Consider the following 21614-nt stretch of genomic DNA (forward strand, 5'->3'; position numbering starts at 1 on the left):
AATATACTTGTTTCACTTAGTAGGGTTAACTCAAATTCTAAAATCATAATGTGTCCACAATGCACTGTAAATTATTCTGATTCTTTTTTACTACCTTGATAAAGGTAGTTAAAATTAAAGATCCATGGGTTGCTCAAGATGAAATTATCTATAGACAAAAACATATCATTGTATAAATGAGAGAATTAAAACCCAGGGAGATAACTGACCTTCAAAGACTAATTAATGACAGATCGTATGCAAAACTTCAATAAAACTGGAATGAGCTTTTCCTGGTAGCCATTTTGGTAACATCTTTTATCCTCTTTCCAAAATCAGTGTAAATTGCTAAAACATGGAAGTTTTGTTAAAATTATATTGTTAAAATGTACTCTATAATTAACTAAACAGAAAACCAAGTAACCATAATTAAGCAACAGGTTTAGCAGTATTTAACATCATCGTTAGAAAAAAGTAAGAGACTGCTGAGCTTTCTCATGAGACTGACTCTGGAGACTAGAGTGGAAGCAACAGAAATACAAGAAGATATAGTTCAAGTAATGAAAAGATAATATGACTTAATTGCCTCAAAATAAGTCATGCAACATAACACTAGCAATAGTTACATATTCTTGTTGTTACTTAAATTTTCCATCCATTAGAAATATAATACCAAGTTTAATGGTATGAAACTAATATCGCCTTGACTGGTAAAGTATTTAAAAGGCAGATTCTGACAAAAAAACTTGACTTTGTGTATTATCATTTATTTGCTTCATTTCACTGGGCTTAAAAATATATTTCATTTGCTTTTTATGGGAAAGAATATGGTCATATATAGGATAATATTAGAGAGTAAAGTATTTTTAACCAAATTTTCAGAATTTAGAAATAGTTTCCTTAAAGGTATACATACATTACAGCAGACTTGCTCATGGCAGAGTAATTTTAAATAAATTCAGAGTTTTACAGCCAGTTTCAGGATTGTTCCTCATTATGGGTGCAAATTATATTACTCTATTTGATATTAATTGTTATTTATTGCAAATGGCCTTTGGAAAATTAAAAATTTAAACTTACTTTCAAATGTTAAAGTTCCTTTTGCACGCAGGTATTGAAAATAATATGTTTAGCAAGGCCCTTGCCAAATCCAGTTTTTCACTTGTCATTCCTCCTACCATGCTTGCCAGACAACCATTCTGATAGACTGAGCCAACTACACCATTTCCTAAGCACATTACTTTGTTCATTTTGTCCTGTAAACTGATGACCATCACTTTAGAAATATACTGCTGTTCTAAGATGGAACTTACAAAATATAATTTAAAATCAAATGAAAAGAGATTATCTGCACTTATATGTAATATATACATTTATATGTATTATAGATTACATATAATATATAGAAAAGCCTTAGAATCACTTATCTCCTCCTCCACTAATTTTCCTACAAAAGATAGCAATATTTCAATAGACACGATGATGAAGAACACTAATTTTGGGAAGCATTCCTGAAGCCAAACCAAACAAATTCCAAATCACAGAATCACCTTTGATAATAGTGACTCAATGCAAAAGTCACTTATGGTGAACTGAGATATTATACACAGGTAGGCAGGGGGAGCACTGCACAATGTTACAGAGCACCATAATGTGGTCTACATTGTGTTCAATCTGCACAACTGCCTATGGCTACTCTGTTGGTGAAGACTTGTCCAAGTGCTACCATTAGATTTAAGCAGAGTTAATCAGAATCCTTAAAGATTTTGTTAATGATAAAGTTTATTGACCATCAATTGTGCTTTTTTTTTTGCTAGTTTTGTTTTCATAAACCTTATTTCCTCAATTAAAGATGTTTTCTTTTTTGAAGCAAGGAACATTTTATTTATCAGTGCTTATAAATATATTGTTGCTTGATTATGCGTTTGTACAAATACTTTTTTTATTCACAGATAAGATCCTTACAAAACTCCATTGCATGCTCTCTAGGCTTGAAAGAGATTTGCCTCTTATAGAAAAATGAAATAAAGGATTAATTTTTGATTTGTGAATTGTGTCAAGCAGTCTGGGTTGATTTAAAACTACACCTTGAAATTTAGAATTTCAGATTTAAAATTTAGTCCTAAATTTTCTAGACTGTTGCATGTAAAGTCTCTTTATAGGGATTATGTTCAATATAAAGTCTGTTCTATAAAGACAATCTTAATAAAATAAAATGTTTAGTGCTTTATTTTGGATTTATTGAATATATTTAAAAGTTTATTATTCAATGTTCAGCATATATTACTATATGGAAATATTTATTAAAACATAATTTATGACTAATATTTCATCACCCAATATTCTTTTTTTAATAAGTAAATATTTCATTTTACTTTGCAAATTCTGACTAGGATCAAATCAGATTTTTTAAAATATCTTTTTTTTTTTATCCTTTAAGAATCACAAGCTTCACTTTGACAGGAATAAGGACAACTAAACCTTTTTTCCTTCAGTGCCTATTTTATAAGCACAATTCAATTTCACTAATAGCTCATTTCAAATTTTAGAATTTCTAGTAAATCTTCAAAGATTTAAGATTTCAATTATACTCATATTTACTTTTTTAATTAAATGTGAAAGAACTACTAATGACTCAAAATATATTTATAAAAGAAAAGTATTAATATAACGATGTTCTAATTGCTATATTTTGTTAGGCTTGTTAGAGTTATATATGTTAAAAGGGGTGAATGGATAAACAAGATGTTGTTCATTCATAAGATGGAATATTACTCAGCTGCAAGAAGAAACCGATTGGGGAAGCACATGATAGCATGGAGGAACCTTGTGAATATTATGTTGAATGAAATAAACAGACACAAAACAAAGAATATGGTATGATCTCACTGACATGAAATCAATACGATGAGCAGATTTAAGGAGTTGGACTATGACATGTAGGTTGGTGGGAGACAGAATGTAGGATAAGGAGGAATGTATGTATGTATGTATGTAGAATGTAAGTAGTGGTAATGGTTGAACTTGATGGTAACACATGGTAATGAATGTAACAAACAATTTATGGATGTGATTGTGGCTGAAATGAATAATCTATGGAGATGAATGTTTGTTTGAGGACAGCTGGGGGATAATATTAGGAATGCATAACAATGATTTGGAAGTAGAGAAAGATTGTGATTAATGATATAAATACAGGAATGTTCATCTACTATAGGTTGTTAAGAGTGTGATGATCCATGGGGAAAATATAACTAATGTAATCTGTGAACTATAGTTAACAATAATATTGTAATGTTTTTGTAGCAAAAATAAATTTGGTGCTATATTAATTCTAAAAGTAAAAAAAAGAATATGGGTTTGGTTTCATGAGACATGAGTACAATTGAGCATTTTTTCCTCATCTTTTTTTTTCCACTAATACGGAGACTTTGACATGTCATTCAACTAATCTGTATTCATCTGCGTATCTTTCTGAATATTAGAGGAACAACTGAGTTAACAATTAAAATTAGATGAGATGAAAGTGCCTGAAAGAAAAAAGAGGAAGTATGATTTAATATATATATTGAATATATAATTTTTACTAAAACTTGATTTCATTCTAATAAATCACCTTTTATTAATTAGAAGCCAGAGCTTGGTAATATTTTTTCCTAACGTATCAGGAAAAGCAAATAATTTTGCATAATTTCGTGCTCTGTTTTGTTTATACAAATTAAAAGAACAGTTCACATAGAATTTTTAGAAAATTTCTCTTTGCTGCATTTCTGTAATTTAGAAATCTTGGCATACTGTGGAATAATGTTGCAAGTTTTTAGTTATTTTTTTTATTTTTCATGAGAATCTTGTGATTTAATCACTAGTAGCAGTAGTGATGTTTTCCTCATTGTATCTATTATTAAATTAACAGCGTAGTCAGAGTTCTAATGTGTGGTCTTTTGGCAGAATTTTCAACAATGAAATGAAGAGAACATGTTTAGATCTATGCTTGGCTTAAGTAAAAATATTTTTATAAGAGATGGAGACATAGAGGAGAAATTGATAAAGCCCTTCCTAATGCCCATTCAAATGTCATAAAAAAATGAAATACCTGAGTTTGAACTTTTTTCTCTTAATGAGGTTTTCCTTAGCAAGAAAAAACTCTTAGGGCCAACTTTTTCTTCATTTATTCATGAAAATACCAAAAATCCAAAAGGAAACAAATGTTTTTAGTCAAACATTTTTTCTCATCCTGTCGTAGATATCAAAATCTCTTTCATAAAAATTTAATGAGAAAAGACTAAGCACTGGTTTACTGGAGGACTTCTAAATTTAACCGTTTTTGTATAATTTTTCTGTTGTTTGCTACTTGTTTTTAATCCTTTTACTCCTCTTTATGTAAATTGTTCATACATTTAGCAGAGGAATAAAGTAATTTAATTGAAGTGAGGAAACAATTCAGCTGAAGTTGAGTGTAAGAAGCAGGAGAGAATGGGTTTTCCCATGTTATTTTAGTTCAAAGCCTGATAGATACATTTTGAGGCATTTCTACACAATAAATGGTGAATTTGCTATCACTAGAGCTACCAGTTTGGCTCTCTAAATACCAGTAGATATTGTAAAATTGTAGTTGTTTACTGCTGTTTTCTCTAAATCTAAGCATCTTGTTGTTTGAGCACACCCAGTGAATTAGGTGTCTATTTTCTGATACTGTTCATAATGGGATAAGAGGGAGAGTCTTTTAGGAGGTGTCAGATGTGTGAGTTCTTTATTGCTAGACCACTGTGGTTTCTATTCCTGAGGTTCTCAAAAGAAGATTCACATTAAAAAAAAAAAAAACATGCAAAATGAAACTATATATGTGACAAGTAGAATATATAAAATGGATATATTCTTGTTTTATTATAGGAAAGTCTTGAGATGTGAACCAAAAGATTATAATGAAGGGCAATACATGGACTAATACATTGAAAAGGAGAACACTTTACTGATTCTAATTTTTCTTTAAGAATTGCAGTGAGAGTGAAGAAAAGGCATTGCACTGCTAGATAAATGTATTTTTAAAATAAATATACTAAGTGTGGTTGTTTTCTTTCGTAACAGTATGAAAGAAGCAGGAGTAGGCCATAAGCAATGGAGGGGCCCCATGTCATCCACATGCAAGCAGTGCCCAAGAGTCTATACCAGCCCCGTTTGTGGGTCAGATGGTCACACCTACTCCTCTCAGGTAAAGACAACTGTAGTCATTTAGTATGAAATGTCATAAATATTTACTGCTAATTGATTAACACTATTAATATTTCAATGTGGTCATCCAAATAATTCATTAATTTTAAGTAATATGAATAATCTCTCTGTTTTGAAGTATGATCAAATATGTTCCTATTTCTACTGTATCAGAAATTTTAAGATGGAAATGCTAAAGCTGTGAATACACTAAACTCGTTAAAGCCACCATTTCCTTTGTTGCTAATATACAAGAGATCAGAAATGTTAGCATGCTTCTAGATATTAGCGTTGATATTATTATTATAACTAAAATAGCAGCTACAATTTGTCATTGTCATGTTTTTATCTCACCTCATCTTTCTATATTATCACATTTAAGGCTCCACAAAAACCCTTTTAACAGATGACAAAACTAATGATCAATAAAGTATAGTTAATTTATGGGTTTTACACGTTTAGTTGACACTGAAGCTAGGATTTGAACTCATCTCAAATTCATTGTTTCTGCTTTCTCCTCAATATAGTGCTGCCTCCTTATATGGTACACCACATTACCAATATTTAGGAGGTTTTAACACCTTTGATAATATTCAGTAGTGTCTAAAGCAAACAGTGATGAGCATTCTTTGGTTTATTGTCAAAAAAGAATGCAGGATCACAGTCTTATTTGAAACACTCAGGTCAGGCCCAATTATATTTACAAATTAAGACATTAAAAAAAATATTTTTGAAACATAATGTGACCCATAACATCTCCAGTGAGATCTTATTCTATAATTAAATATATTAACATTGTTTCAGGGAACTACGCTTTGAATATTCACATTAAACAGGATGCATGGAGGCTATAAGCATACTCACCTCAGTTCATATCTGGTTTCAGGTTTTATTTATTTCAAAGTGAGTTCTGAAAGGTTTTTTTTTTCAGAATCTAACATTTCCCTTTAGTCATATTCAGATATATATTTCAGTGGTGTTAATTTCATTCAGAATGTTGTTTTACCATCACCACCATCCATTACCAAAACATTTCTATTATTACAACTAAGAACTCTGTATATATATAAAATATAAATATATATATTTTAGTATACTTTTATTACAGAAGTTGTGAACTTACAAAGCAATCATGCACATGTGTAGAATTCCCATACAACTCTTCACCAACACACAATACCGTTTTGGAACATTTGTTACAGATTATGAGAAATATTGTCAGACTATTACCACTAACTATGGTCCATAGCAAATATTTGGCATATTTTTCCCATACCCACCTATTATTAACATAGTACATCTTTGGCATTGATGCAAGAATATTACAGTATTGCTGTTAACTATGGTCCATAGAACACATTAATTGTATTTTTCCCTTGCTTCTCCATATTCCCACCACCTTACAATAGTGATGGACATCTGTCCTAGTTCGGTCCACAAACAATTGTGTAGTTCTTACTGGATGTCAAGTATTTCATCATAAAAAAGCTACCATGTGCTTGTTTGCTTCAGTTTTAAAGACATGTACAGAAGTGGCCATGTTGTTAGGAGAGGAGAGAAAGTGTCAGGGCTCCTCTCAATAAAACCTTGGACTTTGTGAATTGACCATAGTCCAGGACCACAGTTTTGCAAGCTTAGAAATTTCATGTTTTTAGCATAAGGAAGAGTGAATCTACCTCGTATTAACAAAGCTTCCATAACAATTTTATATAGACCATTATACTGATTCAGTAAATTACAAAGTGATATAGATTGGAATAATCAAACTGGTAAGTAGAGCTAAGGAAGATACTGATTTTAGTCATAATTCTACTTAGTGAACACTGATTGTTGAATAAGATGAGCTGGTGGTGAGACTGGAATGTTTACAGGCATCCAGCAAATATAGGCCATGTCTTTCTCAACATTGTAGATACATCTGCCTGAGGAACTGACAAGTTTGTTGTGCTAGGGTGTCATTGTCCCTGGAGAGTGTTTAAAGTACTCCTTGTTTGGGCTTCCCTGTAGGATGTTCCCTCCTATTCCTGTTAGTTTCACAAAACACCAAGCTGCCATCACAAATGCTTTCTGCCTGCCTGAGATGATACAGGAGCTCTTGTTTGAGGATTTTGGAGTTACTGAGTGCTTAAGAAATACACTTATACTCCCACAAAAGACTAAACACATGTATCATATACAGATTAATTCAAGTATGTTTCCAGAGCACACTATGAAGTTCTAGTTCACAAATCATACAGCTTTATTGTCAACAAATCTAGTCTGCTAATTAGTAATCCATATTTGAATTTTTACTTTGATATTTACTTGCATCAAATGTCACTTTCAGTAAATGCTTTTATATACATAGAAACACAGAAAAAAGAGCATGGTTCAAATATATGTGGGTCTTTAGTAACTGCAATTCACCATCCTTATTTCTATTGATTCTAATTTAATTGAGTGGCTTTTCCAATTTTGACCACCAATCCTAATCTGTTTTACAGGAGTAAGGCAGAGAGGTGTTCAAAACAATGAATTCTAAGTAGGATTTTTAGCCCAGCAAAAACTTATACTAAACTGTCCTTCCTTGTGCTTTGTAAAAAAAGTTTATTGGATTTGAAATGCAAGTTAAAGTACCCACCTTGTTTCCTCTTTTTCTTTTTTTTCTGTAAGAGAAAATATTGCCCTAGGCTATTTAGGTCTGGATCAAGAGAATAAAAACAAAGGCAAGTGCCTTCTTGAAAAAGTAATTTTATTTACCCAACATCCACTTATCAGGAATGAAAATAGAAGATGGCCAGAGCAGGCATAAGATTTTTCTTCTGGCTCTTGGTTCAGTAGAAGTTGTCACTAAATTAGACAAATTGTGACACAGCAAGTTTGAAAACCTTTTTTGGGCGCTTGTAGGCATTTGAATAATGATCCTACTCATGAAATTCCAAGTTGTGTGTGGTCCAGGAAGCACCTTGATTAAAGTTTGCAGTCTCTCAGTTGAGTTGTCCCTACACATTTAAAAGGTTGGACAGAAGTCAGTTACTATCAGTCTAGGATGGGGGACCTCTAGGGTGAAAACTGAGTCCTGTTCTTTAGACTATATCTTCTTTCTGTATTTGGGGTCCTCTGACTTGTTAAAAAAGTTTTTTTTTTTTTTTTTTTTTTTTGCACAACTACAGATAATATTCCTACAAGCTCTATTTCAGACTCTCAATCTTTGCTCATTACCTTTAGCTCAATTTATAGAGATGCATTTATAAATTATACTTCCACCATACATCTTAATTGGAGACTAGGTCATTAAAATATAGCAGATGCAGAGGTTGGGGGATGGAGTGTGAACAGGAGTTATCAGAAGATACCCAATGGAAGATTTAAATGCTGCAACTTGGATTTAATTTTAGAAAGTCTACCTCATTACACAAAGTGACAAATTTTGAATACTTACTTTATTAAAGTTCAAGCCGTGAAACTTGTCATCTTGTCTAGAATTCCTGTGCAGAGTATTTGTGATTTTCATAAGAAGTATTTTTGAAACGTTATCTGCTTTTCCCTGTTAAGGTAAATGATTGACTTTTTTTTAGAAGCCTACTTAATCTTTTTTTTTAAAAGAGCCAATATTTTCTGAATTCTTTCAAATTCAGCAATGCCAAAAAATCAAACTATAAGTCTGCTCAAAATTATTTGAGAGGTAATCATTCCTGAAATTGGCATGAAAGAAGAGAAAGTCTTTGTTTCTTTACTATAGGCAAAGTCTATTTGATTGCCTTGTCAAGCTTCAGTGAGAACCAGGAATTGTCCTGCTATATAGCATCTGTATTAGACCATGGATATATTTGTTGCTGACTTGTGTAAATTGTATATTACATTTGCTGAGAACAAGTCAATAAATGATACCAATGTTTTAGAAGTGAGCAGAGCACCCATAATATCAATTCCTTGGAGGACAACACTTTGGATTATTTTGAATGCTTTTCTATAATATTTAGTTGTGTCATGCTTAGCAATCAAACTAAATAATAGTGAATTCCCTAATAATAAGCACTCTTTGTAAGAAATAGTGTGTGTATGTATGTATGTGTAAATGGTAAATATTTTTGTGTTTTGAGGAAAGGCAAATAGAAATCTCATCCATTTTATACTGGAGTTCACAATGCTAGTTGCAGAGATGCTGTTTAAATTAGTCTGGAATGGAGTCCAGTGAATCTGAATTTTAAAATCTCCCAGGTGATTTTTATGTATAGCCTTGGTTGAGAACCACTGTGGCTTTGCTTCAAATTTTTGTCTTTGAATCCTTAAATATAAGACTTTTAAAAAATAAAATAGAACAATTAAATTAACAATTAAATTAATATTAAATATTAATATTTACTCTCTAATTTTTGTAGTACTTGGAGACAATTCTAATTCAAGTTTCAATTTTCTACTACTATATTTTAATCTTTCTCTCATTTGCTTTTCCATATTTGTAGCATTTTGTTATTTTCCCTAAATAATTACATGGTTATAATGACTATAATGACTATAGAAAATATCTAACACCTAACCACTTAAAAGTATCATGCATGTATTAATATTTAGTATTTAATGGTCCTGTCTTCCTTGCTGATTGTGTTTAGCTTGAGCAGAAAATATTTTATATTGGAAAATCAACTTTTAGAAACAAATATGCACTGTTTCTATTTGAACTGTTTTTCAATTTGGGCCAGGTTTTAACTTTTTGCTTAGGTATGCCAAGTTGATCAAAATTGTACTCCAGAAAAATATCGAGATCATTTACTGGGCTAAGCTTTTATTAATGCACTGAACAATAAAGATGAGTGAACTGTATCATAAAATATCAGATTTAAAGGAAACTTGATAGGACATCTAGGACAGACTTTTTACAATGCTAATCTCCATAATAAGATACAATATTCCATGACACAAATCGCTATTTGAGGGGAGTCAGTCAGAAAAGTTTTCCTCTCAGTGCGCTGATTTAGCTTCCAACATTCCCTATCCTTGCTCCCTGGAGACATATGCTGAAGAGCGAAATACATTCTTTGTTGTTGTCAGTTTTTGGGTAACAGTATAATCCCCTAAATTTTCCATTTAAACTGGAACAAGAGCTAAAAGTCAGTTGTAAAGCAGTCTAACACATTGAATATTACTGAATTTTTTTTTTTTTTACAAACCTTTATCTCCAGTCTTTCAGAATTATCTCAAGTACATTTATTTATTCAAGGACTTTTTGTGCCTAGTTCACTTCATTCAGTCTGAGACACTCAACATTGTTTTTTTAGAAATACAAACCTCTATTTTGGTCTGATATTTAATCACATTGAGTTATATTTAATTAATTACATTAGTATGCTATTAATGCATTTGAACAGATTTTACAAAAGTAGAGTTGTGGTAAGTATAACACTCAGCTGACAAAATAAGAGTTTGGAGCCACTCATTAGCTTTAAGTGTTGAGCATGATGTGGACTTCGGTTATTTCTGTAAGATTGATTAAGAAAGAATTTCTAGGATAGGTTTTTGTGCTTGAACCAAAATTAGTTATTTAGAAGACACAAAATTATTAATATGCTTCTCTTCTATAAATAGTACATGTTTGGGTTAGATGGCATTTTCTGGTAAAGGTGAAATATGATTTTTTTAATCAGTTGAATTTGAAGAATTAGAGAAAAAAATCGATGAATTAACTTAATTCCTTAAATAGGGTACAAATAAATTCCGATTAATTTACTCTTCACTCTGGATTTATTTTTTCTCATAATAATACTTTATATGCATGAAATATTATATGTTGAGCAATTACGATTTTATAATATGCTATTTCATTATTTAATGCACACATAAAGATCGGGAGAATAGTAATTTATAACTGAGTGGTTTTTATCTTGCGAAAAGGGAACGGAGAAATAAGAAAATTACATCAAAATATGGAAACGATGTGCTGTTGCTACAGAAGAATTGTTATAGAAACTAATGGCTTCTATTGTTAAATATTCCAAGAATTACTCCTCCTTTTCAATTATGAATAGAGTAGAATCATATTGCTATGGCAATGCCCCCTTCTGCCTTGCTTCGAGGTTATTTCACTAAGGAAATCACTTTCCTGCCACTTGTATTATATTGAAGAAATTTAACTTCATTTTCACTTTCATTTTCTAATATAATATACTTTAGAAAAATAATTATCTTTGTAAGTTGGCTTGTTGAAACTAAGTGAGCACATGGTGCTTTTAAGGGTAAATATAAAACTCTAATCTCTATTCATACTTAATACCTGTCTCTCCTTCTCCTCCAGGAGTTTACTTTATGGATTACTGTATGCCTTGCTTTCTTTAATGTTAGCACCGACATAGGGCCTATTCAAGATTCTTCATTGTATATATTTGCAGCTGCCTTCAGTGGGGTTTAAAACAAAGTTTCGCTAAATTTCTAACAATGCATTTGTATTTTTAGGTGACTTTGTGTGTTTAAATTCCATGTCTTTTATTTTTAAATCATGAACATATTACCTTTGTGTGCATGACTGTAACTTAAAATGGTCTTTCACAAAATTACAGTGATATTCCGAATTTTTAATAATTTTGTTAAGTTCTTTGCTTATTTTTAATATAATTCCTTAGCAGAAAGATAAAAGGTCCTTAAGACATAATCTAAAGGATTTGATCCACTGATCTTCGCTACCTGTTTTACTCATTCTCTTGCCAATTACTTCATAACACACTGAAAATCAGCTTCCGCTCCCATCCCTTTACAGAAGCTGTTTGACAGTGTTTACCAGTGATTTGGAAAATGACAAATCCATAGATTACTTGAAAACCTTGGCCTTATTGTATTAGATTGAAGTGAAGTATTTGACAATGTCGAGTTCCTTTTAATGTCTGCCTCTTTTCTTAAATCTCTGAATGTTCTTTGACTTGAATTATGACTGTGGTGCCTTTGGATACGTGTTCTTAAGAGGGTAGACATTGCGCCAGAATATTTTAGTCCAGTCACTCTACAGTTATAGCTACTACTAGGTACTATGTTCCAAGGGAAATTTGTAATACTCTGATCAGTATTTCTCATAGCTCTGGGGGATGAGGCATAGTGCCTCAATTAGTCAGAAGTACACGTACCCATTTTTGTCTGCCATTTACAATAACCTGTATTTTGATCTTGAAATGCAATAAAAGATGACATTTCACCAGATTGTTTCTTAATCTCATAATTTATATATACGCATGCATTGATTGAGCAGATGTTTAAAATTTTGTTTTTTTAATGTGATATGTACTATAAATGCTTTAGATCTATTAACTTATTATTGGTTCACAGAAAAGTTAAGTAATTTTCCCAGTGTCACTCAGCTAAGTGGCAGAGCTCAATATAAAATCCAGGCATGCTTGATCTAGAATCCCTACTCTCAATCATGTTTGCTTTTCCTTTACTTGAATATCAACCAGAGAACATTTTTGATTAACTGTCCTTCTTTTTCTCTACATTAGTGCACATACTTTGTTTTGATTGAATTTATTTGCATCACTGAAAATTATTGTAGTACATGGCCTTCATATTTATCAAGCTTGTTTCTCAAGGGATTGAGGTTTGTGATTTCAGAGCACAAGCATTCAAAACAAGACAAAACAAAACAAACAAAAACAAAAGCAAAAATCCTCCGAAAGACACATATTTTAAAATATATCTTAGAGATTTTGAATGATAAGGAAGTTGATTTCATGAATATTCTGAGGTTTTTACTTGAAAATATAGTATTCTGTGTTTTCTTCTAAAAGCTTTATTTTCACATAGATAACCAGTTATAGCAGCACAATTTCAACACCTTACTCCATTGCATTGCTTTGTTGCTTTTATTGAAAATGAAATGATCCTAATAGTGGGAGCTATTTGTCTGCCCTTAGTCTAGCACCACACTGCCTTGACTGCTGAAACTTTATACTAATTTTTAAAGTCAGGTCTTCTATGGCCAACTTAGTTCTACCTTTTCAATATTACTTTGAGATTTGCATTTTTATATGAATTTAGAGTCATTTTGCCAATTTCTACAGAAAAACAGCTAGCACTGTGATTCAGATTATGTTAACTCTATAGAAAAATTGAAGGTGAATTTATCTTACCAGTATTATATTAAATTCAACAAATATGGTACATTTCTTCATTTATTTAAACCTTCACTAATATTTTATGTTTTTGGCTTAGAGGTTTGTAATATCATTTTTAAATAATTTGTGTCTAAGTATTTTACATTTATTAATGCTATTATAAAAGGAATTGCTTTTATTTTATTTTTAATTATAGTTAATTATATGGCCATATAATTAATTTTTCTATATTGAACTTGTATGTTGAGACCTTGCTAAATTCACCTATTATTTTTAGTAATTGCTTGTAAATTTATCAGGATTAGTTGTATATACAATTATCCCCCATGAATAGAGTTTATTTTTCTTGTCTCATATTTACCCCTTTAATTTTTTTCCTAGTCTTATAGTTCTTTGTAGACCCTCCAGTAAAATTCTGAATATGCCTCCTTGCCTTATACAAATTTAGGAGGAAAGCATTTAATATTTAATATTTAATATTTCAGCAGGAGGTTTGAAATTACCTATAAGCTTTTGTATTTGATAAGGTAAATCTCTTATCAGAGCTGAAGACGAGGATAATCAGGTTTTCTGTAGCCTTTATAAAATGGAATATCAATGTCAAAGCCTGTATCATGGGTCACTATGTATAAAAAAGGAACAACACTGCATATATTGATTTGTGGACTATTTCATAGTAACTTTTATATTTTATATAGTATTATCATTTCTTTTTTGTGAAAAAAGATTTTTGTATTTTATAAATATTTCAAATAGTTTTCATTTTAGGGAGCCTGTTTGACTAAAAAATTTTTGAAAAGTAGAGCATGCTAGAATATACCTTTTATTTAAGAAAAAAGAATAATAGGTGGAGGAGGGGTATTTTGGTAATAGCAGTGATTTCTTAAATAATGGAGCAGTTATATCAGATGCTGTTCTAAGTATTTTATGTGTATTAATTTAATCCTTAAAACAACCCTATAAGACAGCCCTGTAAGATAATTCTATAATTATCTCCAATTTGTAGACAAATAAAAAGAAACATATAAAGGCCATAAAACTGAAAAATAACAATGCTAGAAAGTGAACCAAGCGTAGAGCTCATGCAGTTAACCACTGTGCGGTACTGTGTGATAAAACTGCCACTTATCACACGTGGATTTTACCTTAATGATATTAATTGTAATATCAATTATTCAGTACTTTACCAAGAAGCAAGAAACATGGGAGGCAACAGGAGAGATTTAAAGAAACTATATATACTCAAATTCTTTAAAGCTTAGATTGTAGCAAGGTAAATAGGACATCCACATGTAAAGAAAACTGAAGCATGTGTTAGTCTTACTATATTGGTAGTAGGAATTCCAGCAGAAATATTCAGAAAGTTTCTAGGTAGAACAAAATTAGAGTACCCATAGACTCTTTGGAAAAACTGTATCTGTCTCTTTTATGAAAGTCACGACTCGTGCCCACAAAACAAAGATTCTTAAAGTGCCAACTATTGGTGAATACCTAATATGTATTAATTGATATCTAAGCTAATGTATCAATGCACTAATTAAACGGATGAATTTCTATATCTCTAAATTGTTAACCTAAAATGTTATCCCCATTTTATAGATTAATAATCTGAAGCATAGAAATATTAAATATACTCGTAAGTTACAAAACTAGTGAGTAGCTGGGCTAAGAATAATATGTCTATGAATAAAAATAGGCATAATATAAATGTAATAATATAATAAATTTTATGTATAGGAAAATTATGTATAATTGCATTTATTGATATATTAATTATGTGAGTAATATTTGCATACAGATCAAATGTGACTTATAATTAATACAATGAGAAGTTATTTTTTTCTAGGTAAAGAAAAATTAGAATGTTATAAATAATATCTACTTACACTTATAGAAATTTGTATTTATATAATATATAGATGAATACAGTGGAATGTGGAAGCCATACCCTAATGAGTGACCTATTTTCACACCATTCCTCTGCATATACTCTATGACCTCTCTGTGTTTTAATGTTTAAACTCACTCCAACCAAAATGCTTTCTGCCAAGAAAATTAGTCTTAATTTTTAAAATATGTTATATCGGATGCAAGCTAATTGACCAAAAGTTATCTGAAACTAGTAGGGAATTAAAGTCAAATATAGAAGCTAGGAAGTGAAAAAAGCAAAATTGACAGCTAGAATCAGGATCTACGAAGATGAGTGACCCATGAAAGAATGGTAAAGCAAAAGCATAGTGAAGTGGATGAACTGAGCAACCTCTAAACAGCTGTGTCCCAAGTGAAGGGAAAGCAGAGAAGAAACTGTTTTCAGGTTTTAAGATTCTTAGAGTCTATCTTTGAAGTAGCTCTAGATAGGAAAAAATAATAATTTATGCCATTGATACGCTATCTCTTGGATCTGGGATTTTGGATTATACTACCTCAGAGACAGGTCAGAGATGTCCCTGGCTCAATAATAAAATTTAAAAGATTCCATGTGAAAAGCAAACCTTAATATCTGCAAGACTCAGATATAAGCCCTCTTCATAGAAAGGAGTCATGAATTCAAGCTCCAAGGGATTCCCCATATATATATATTTTTGCCAAAAATATACTCACACAAAAATAAATAAAAGTAACATTAGGTTGGTGCAAAAGGAATTGTGGTTTGAGACTGTGAAATTGAAATCATTAAAAAATAGGCTCAAACACATCTTTATTAATCAAAATAGGAACCATTACAATCAAGATATGTTTGTCAATGAAAAATAAGTTTGCTTATTCCTGTAGTGTAAAAATCCGTTCTTTGGGATTTGATGAACTCTTGGAAAACATTTTCTGCATTCTGCTGTTTGTGGAAGCATTTTCCCTGCAAAAAGTTGTCAAGATACTTGAAGAAGTGGTAGTCGGTTTGCGAGAGCTCAGGTGAACGTGGCAGATGAGGCAAAACTTTGTAGCCCAATTCGTTCAACTTTGGAAGTGTTGATTGTGCAATGTGCAGTCGGGCATTGTTATGGAGAAGAACTGGAACCTTTCTTTTGACCAATGCCAGCTGCAGGCTTTGCAGTTTTTGGTGCATCTCATTGCTTTGCTAAGCATACTTCTCAGTATGTAATGGTTCCACTGGGTTCAGAAAGCTGTAGTGAGTGGGTCAGAGTGGCAGCAGACCACCAAATAGTACCATGACCTTTCTTTGGTTCAAGTTTGGCTTTTGGAAAGTGCTTTGGAGCTTCTCCTCGGCCTAGCCACTGAGCTGGTCATCACTGGTTGTTGTATAAAATCCACTTTTCATCACACCTCACAATCTGATTGAAAAATGGTTCTTTGTTGCGCAGAATAATTTTTTTGATTTTTGGTCAGCTCACGAGGCACCTGCTTACTGAGTTTTCGTTCCTTAGCAGTTCCTAGACCAAATGTGTTGTTGATGTTGTGAGTTTCCTCCACTGATTTATTACCCATTTTGAACTCAAATAAGAACATCGATCAAATTCGCTTTTAACATCATTTCCATAGTCTAAAATAAATATAAAATAAACAGCAAGTAATGTTATTAGCAAAAAACATAAAGTGAGAAATGCACATTAAAATGATGTATAACATAACCATATTTATTTAGGAATGTATGGCAAACAGCAAATTTCAACAAAGCCCGCAATTACTTTTGCACCAACCTAAAATTTTAAGGAACACACCCATATAAAACAAAGAAATCAGCATATAAAACCAACAAAAAAATGTTGAAAAAAGCCCACTGAGTAAGAGTCAAAAATGCCAGCAACAGTAAGAACTAAACCAGATTTATGCTTTAAATACTTAAAATGCTAAAATTATTAAAAAACTTTTAGGTAAATATAAATATATATCAAATATATAAAATATTCTTAAAGTGTGAAATGTGTAAAGATTTAAAAGTGGTTTGAAAAATATAGCAAGAACAAAATAATTACAGGAAGATTTTTAAAAATTTATCAAATATAATTTATTAAATTGGAAAATATAATCATAATCATTAACTTGAAAATTAATGGATAGTTTAAACAGTTGATTAAGGGAATTTGAATAGAGTAGGCAATATATATATATATGGGTCATATACATATAAAATAGAAACTCAATAAACTGTAATATATATAAATATATATGTATATATTTATTTGTTACAGGAAAAAAAATGCCCCAAAATATAATAGGAAATAGAGTGGAACAAGAAGATGTAACAAAATTTAATCTGAAATACAGAACAAGAAGCCAGAAATAATACAGTAAAGAAAATATTGAGCCATTGAGAATTTTCCAGAAATGATAAAATACATAAGCCAACAAATATAGGAAGTATAATGTGCACCAAGTAAGAATAATCCAAATCTAAGTACTCTAGTGAAATGGCAAGTTAACAATGTAAAATCCAGACAGAGAAGCCCCATATTACCCACAAAAATATTATATAGTTATACCAACAAATACATGTCAAGAGGATCCATGGGATTCAGAAAACAACAGATAAATACAACCATGTTAAAGTATTGAAAGAAAATGTGGGGACAAGGGGGTCTTGGCTCCTTTGTTAAAATGGCATCCCTTCCTTTTCATGCTCAGAGACCAGTGAACAATAACCAAAGCACAATTTGGGCAGTTTGTTTTAATCCAACCTCTTGTTGCTTAGCCTCAAAACTTTCATTAATAGGTAGAAGAGTGGGTGACTCTTATTCCCTGCCCTTGCTGATCACTTGGGAGAAAAAATTGCTACTAGGTCATGGGGAGTCTTCTCTTATCCTCTGCCTTTGTCTGTGGTGGGAAGTATCTTTTCTCTTCAGAAAGCTTTGTTTCTGTCAGCATCCCTTTCTTATTGGCAAAAACTGTCAATAGTCTGTAAAAGTTGTGAGATATTACCCTACTCACAAGCTGCCACAGTTTCAAGGGATTATCTGGCAGGAGACAAGAGATTCCTGGGTCAGAGACAAAGGAATTTAGTTCTCATACAACATGCAACATGACCTGTGTCACTTCTTTTTTCCCACCAATTCTCTTTTCCCCACATATCCCATAGGGGCAATACAAGGTAAGCCAGGTGAATGCTGCACATATGTTAGATTTGTTTCACAGCTAAGGAAACCTGAATTTAATAAATCCCAATTCTTTATAACTTGCTGCAAACAAGATTGTACAACCTTTGCCCCAGGGGGAGGCATTATCTTTGTTACTGGGCAGCAAACAAATCAGCCCTCTCCTCCACAAGGAGACAATATCTATCTTGCAGGCCTACTTGCTATACAAATACAATGGAAGAGAAGGCCTAGAAATTTGTATGTGGAAATACAAGATGTCCATTGACAATTGTCTATCAGCATCATAGAAAATAGTAGTGTAGCATTATTAATATCAGAAAAAAACTAGATTTTCAGATAAAAATCATACACGATGAAGAGAATTACTACATATGAAACATATCTTAATTTGCCTGGAAAACCTAATATACTAATTCTACTCCCATATGTGTATAATACATATTCTTAAGATATGTAAAGCAATTTCTCTAGGGGTAAATGTTCAAACATTACCAACACACTGTGAAATTTCAACATTCCTCTCATAATAATTGATAAATATCAGTTGTAAGAAATGTTCCACATCTCGTGCAAGTGTTGTTGGTGGGATGGTGCATCAGAATCCTGCATTTTATGTATGATCGTTCTGTAACCTGACAACTTCTCTAATAAAAGAAATGATGGTATGTCAAAAAAATAATTGATAGATAAACAGTAAAAAATAGACTCATTTCCTGCCTTCCTCAGAGTAAGAGAGTGGCACTCACTGAAGGGTGATGAAGGGGAAAAGACAGAGGCCTGTAACAGCCTTGGTGGTTTGCCTATTTGTGTCTAAGAACAGGGAGTGTCAAGTGTGTCCGTGGGAGTGTTCCTGGAATTTCTGGGCTGAGGAGGTAGCTGACATGATTGTCAGACTGCTTCTATTGAGCAATTAAGAAAATAGTTCAAGTAGATATCCTGAGAATAAGGAGAGCCAGGTTTCTCATTTTTTGAGAAAGTACTTACAAACACTGAAATGAGGAGGATGGAAAGAATCCTGAAATAATGGAGTGGAATTGGAGGTAGCATTTTGAACACATGTGGGTTTGGGTAGTTGTTGCTGTTGTTTTTAATATATATAAAAGGATAGCTATGGAAACAGTTATCAATGTATGTTTGTGTGCATGTATATTATAGAAGGCTAGTATTTATTACAATATTTAATGAATTATCAACCTCTGAAAGGTTAACCAGTTTGCTTCTGCTTTCTCTGGTTCACCCTACCCACATAATTTTCCTTTTTTATTCACTGCTTTTATATAAATTCATTCTGAATAATACAGTATGTTTTTATCACTTCACTTAAACTCCCTCCTCTACCATAGTCAATATTGCCAAGCTGTTGTCTTAGACACTCGTGTATTCCTAAAGAGAGTCAACAGAGGACACCTTAGCTCTCAGGAGGTGTGGTTTCTCAGGTTATTCCCACAGGTTTACTCAAAAGGAACTTTACACATAGGAAAAAACTAACTTTATAGTTTTACATCTCCTCCAATTTTCTCTTTCAGCATATCTCAAAGTATATCATTGCTACCAGTGATAAAACCAACTGGGACCATTGACCATTAAGCATATATTTTAGCTATAAGAATTTGAAATATTTAAAATAAGCAAACTCATAGAGTCAGAATTTAGAATATAGATTACAAGGGTATGGGGTAGGGATAGAGAATGGGAAGTTAGAGCTTAAAATGCACAGATTCCTGTTTGGAATGATGGAAATATTTAGGTAATGGTGATGGTAGCACATTGTGAATGTCATCAATAACACTGAAATATATATCTCGATATGATTAAAAGGGTAAATGTTAGATTGTATATAGTAACAGAATATTTTTTTTAAATCCATGAAACTATACTACACAAACTGTGAACCCTAAGGTAAACCATGAAATATAGTAAAGAGTACAATGATAAAAGTGTGATATCATCGGTTGTAACAAATGTTCCACACCAAAGCAAGATGTTAATAATAGAGTGATATATTGGAATTCTGTATTTTATGTGTGATTGGTCTATAAACCCACAACTCCTCTAACAAAGAAATAAAAGAATAGCACATGTTTTTTAAAAGACTTTTGGTATGTCTTAAGGAAAATAAGCAGGAAATTTCCTCATGCTTTATGTTTACTGAGATAGATAAAGCAAAAATATAAGAATGCAAACCCCATAGACATTGCAATATGTGCAAAAAAATCACACTTGAATATTTGTATGGTTGTATAATTGTTGAAGTCATCTATTACTTTAAGGTCTTCAGAGTCTTTTCTCCCTTTAGCTAAATTTAACTTTCTGTCCTGAATCTTTCATCTCCTTGTATGTCCTTTCAAAATGCATCCTTTGTTACTTACTCCTGTTCTTTTTAAAAATTCACTCCCTTTTATATCTATGAAAACAATTTCTGCTCAGATGCCATTCTCATTTTCAGGAGTACTTGGCATTATGACCCTCTTTTCTAATCCTTTTTTTAAAACTACTCCTATACCTTTCTAGAAAACATTATGTTCTGTTATCTATCAATGGCCATATTACATATTAAGGTAAATAATAAAAAAGTAAATTAATAGTAAATCTAATGATTTCATGAATTTTATGAATGTATTTTACAAATGTGTATATATATTATTAAGCAACAAGTTTTAAAAGTTTTATTATAATTTAAGCTATTATTTTTAATTGAAATCAACATTGGCCTGAAACAATTTAAACAAGGATTTTGTATTTCAGTGACAAATACTGATAAAACAAGTAAGAATGAAATAATTGCATAATAAGCATGCTATCCTTTTTAATTTGTATTTTCATTTTTATTACCAGATTTTGAAATCTGAGGTATTTGTTTACAAAATGGTGTAACAGAAGTGGAAAACACAAGTGCACATAGAACATTTTTCATACAACCCACAAAATAACAGATGTTTGACTCCAGATCATCTTATCACTCATCTAAATAATTCAGTACTATTAAATATAGCAAGGATTTTTGTAGGCATACACTTGTAATCTCAGCTGAGTTGAGGGAAAACACAATCCTGTCATTCTAGGAGTACCTTGGATTACATTTTTATTGTGGTTAAGATAGAAGGTAGTACAGCAATCCTGCCTCCATCTGTCAATAGGCTCTGATACTCTTTAATAGGAGACCATCCAAAAGCTAATACTCTAGGTCTAAGTCCATAGTCTCTGAGTCAAGTCATCTTTTTTCACATTCTGGTGTTGCACTACAAATTATTGCAGGCTTTGTCCCAAGTTTAAAAAGTTTATGTCAGATATTTAACAATGGGTT

At 31.7% G+C, this 21614-nt stretch overlaps 1 protein-coding gene across 4 annotated transcripts in view; it reads left to right on the top strand.

Moving 5' to 3' along the window:
* The window catches only part of SPOCK3 (SPARC (osteonectin), cwcv and kazal like domains proteoglycan 3), a 542360-nt gene that overhangs the window by 374936 nt on the left and 145810 nt on the right, over positions 1 to 21614 (top strand). For all 4 annotated transcript variants that reach the window (XM_004482191.4, XM_058310106.2, XM_058310073.2 and 1 more), the window contains exon 5: positions 5065 to 5188. In XM_004482191.4, the coding sequence (XP_004482248.1) occupies positions 5065 to 5188 (124 nt within the window). The remainder of the gene's footprint in view (positions 1 to 5064; positions 5189 to 21614) is intronic.

The sequence above is a fragment of the Dasypus novemcinctus genome, chromosome 1 (genome assembly GCF_030445035.2).
Source record: "Dasypus novemcinctus isolate mDasNov1 chromosome 1, mDasNov1.1.hap2, whole genome shotgun sequence".
Taxonomy (NCBI): Eukaryota; Metazoa; Chordata; class Mammalia; order Cingulata; family Dasypodidae; genus Dasypus; species Dasypus novemcinctus.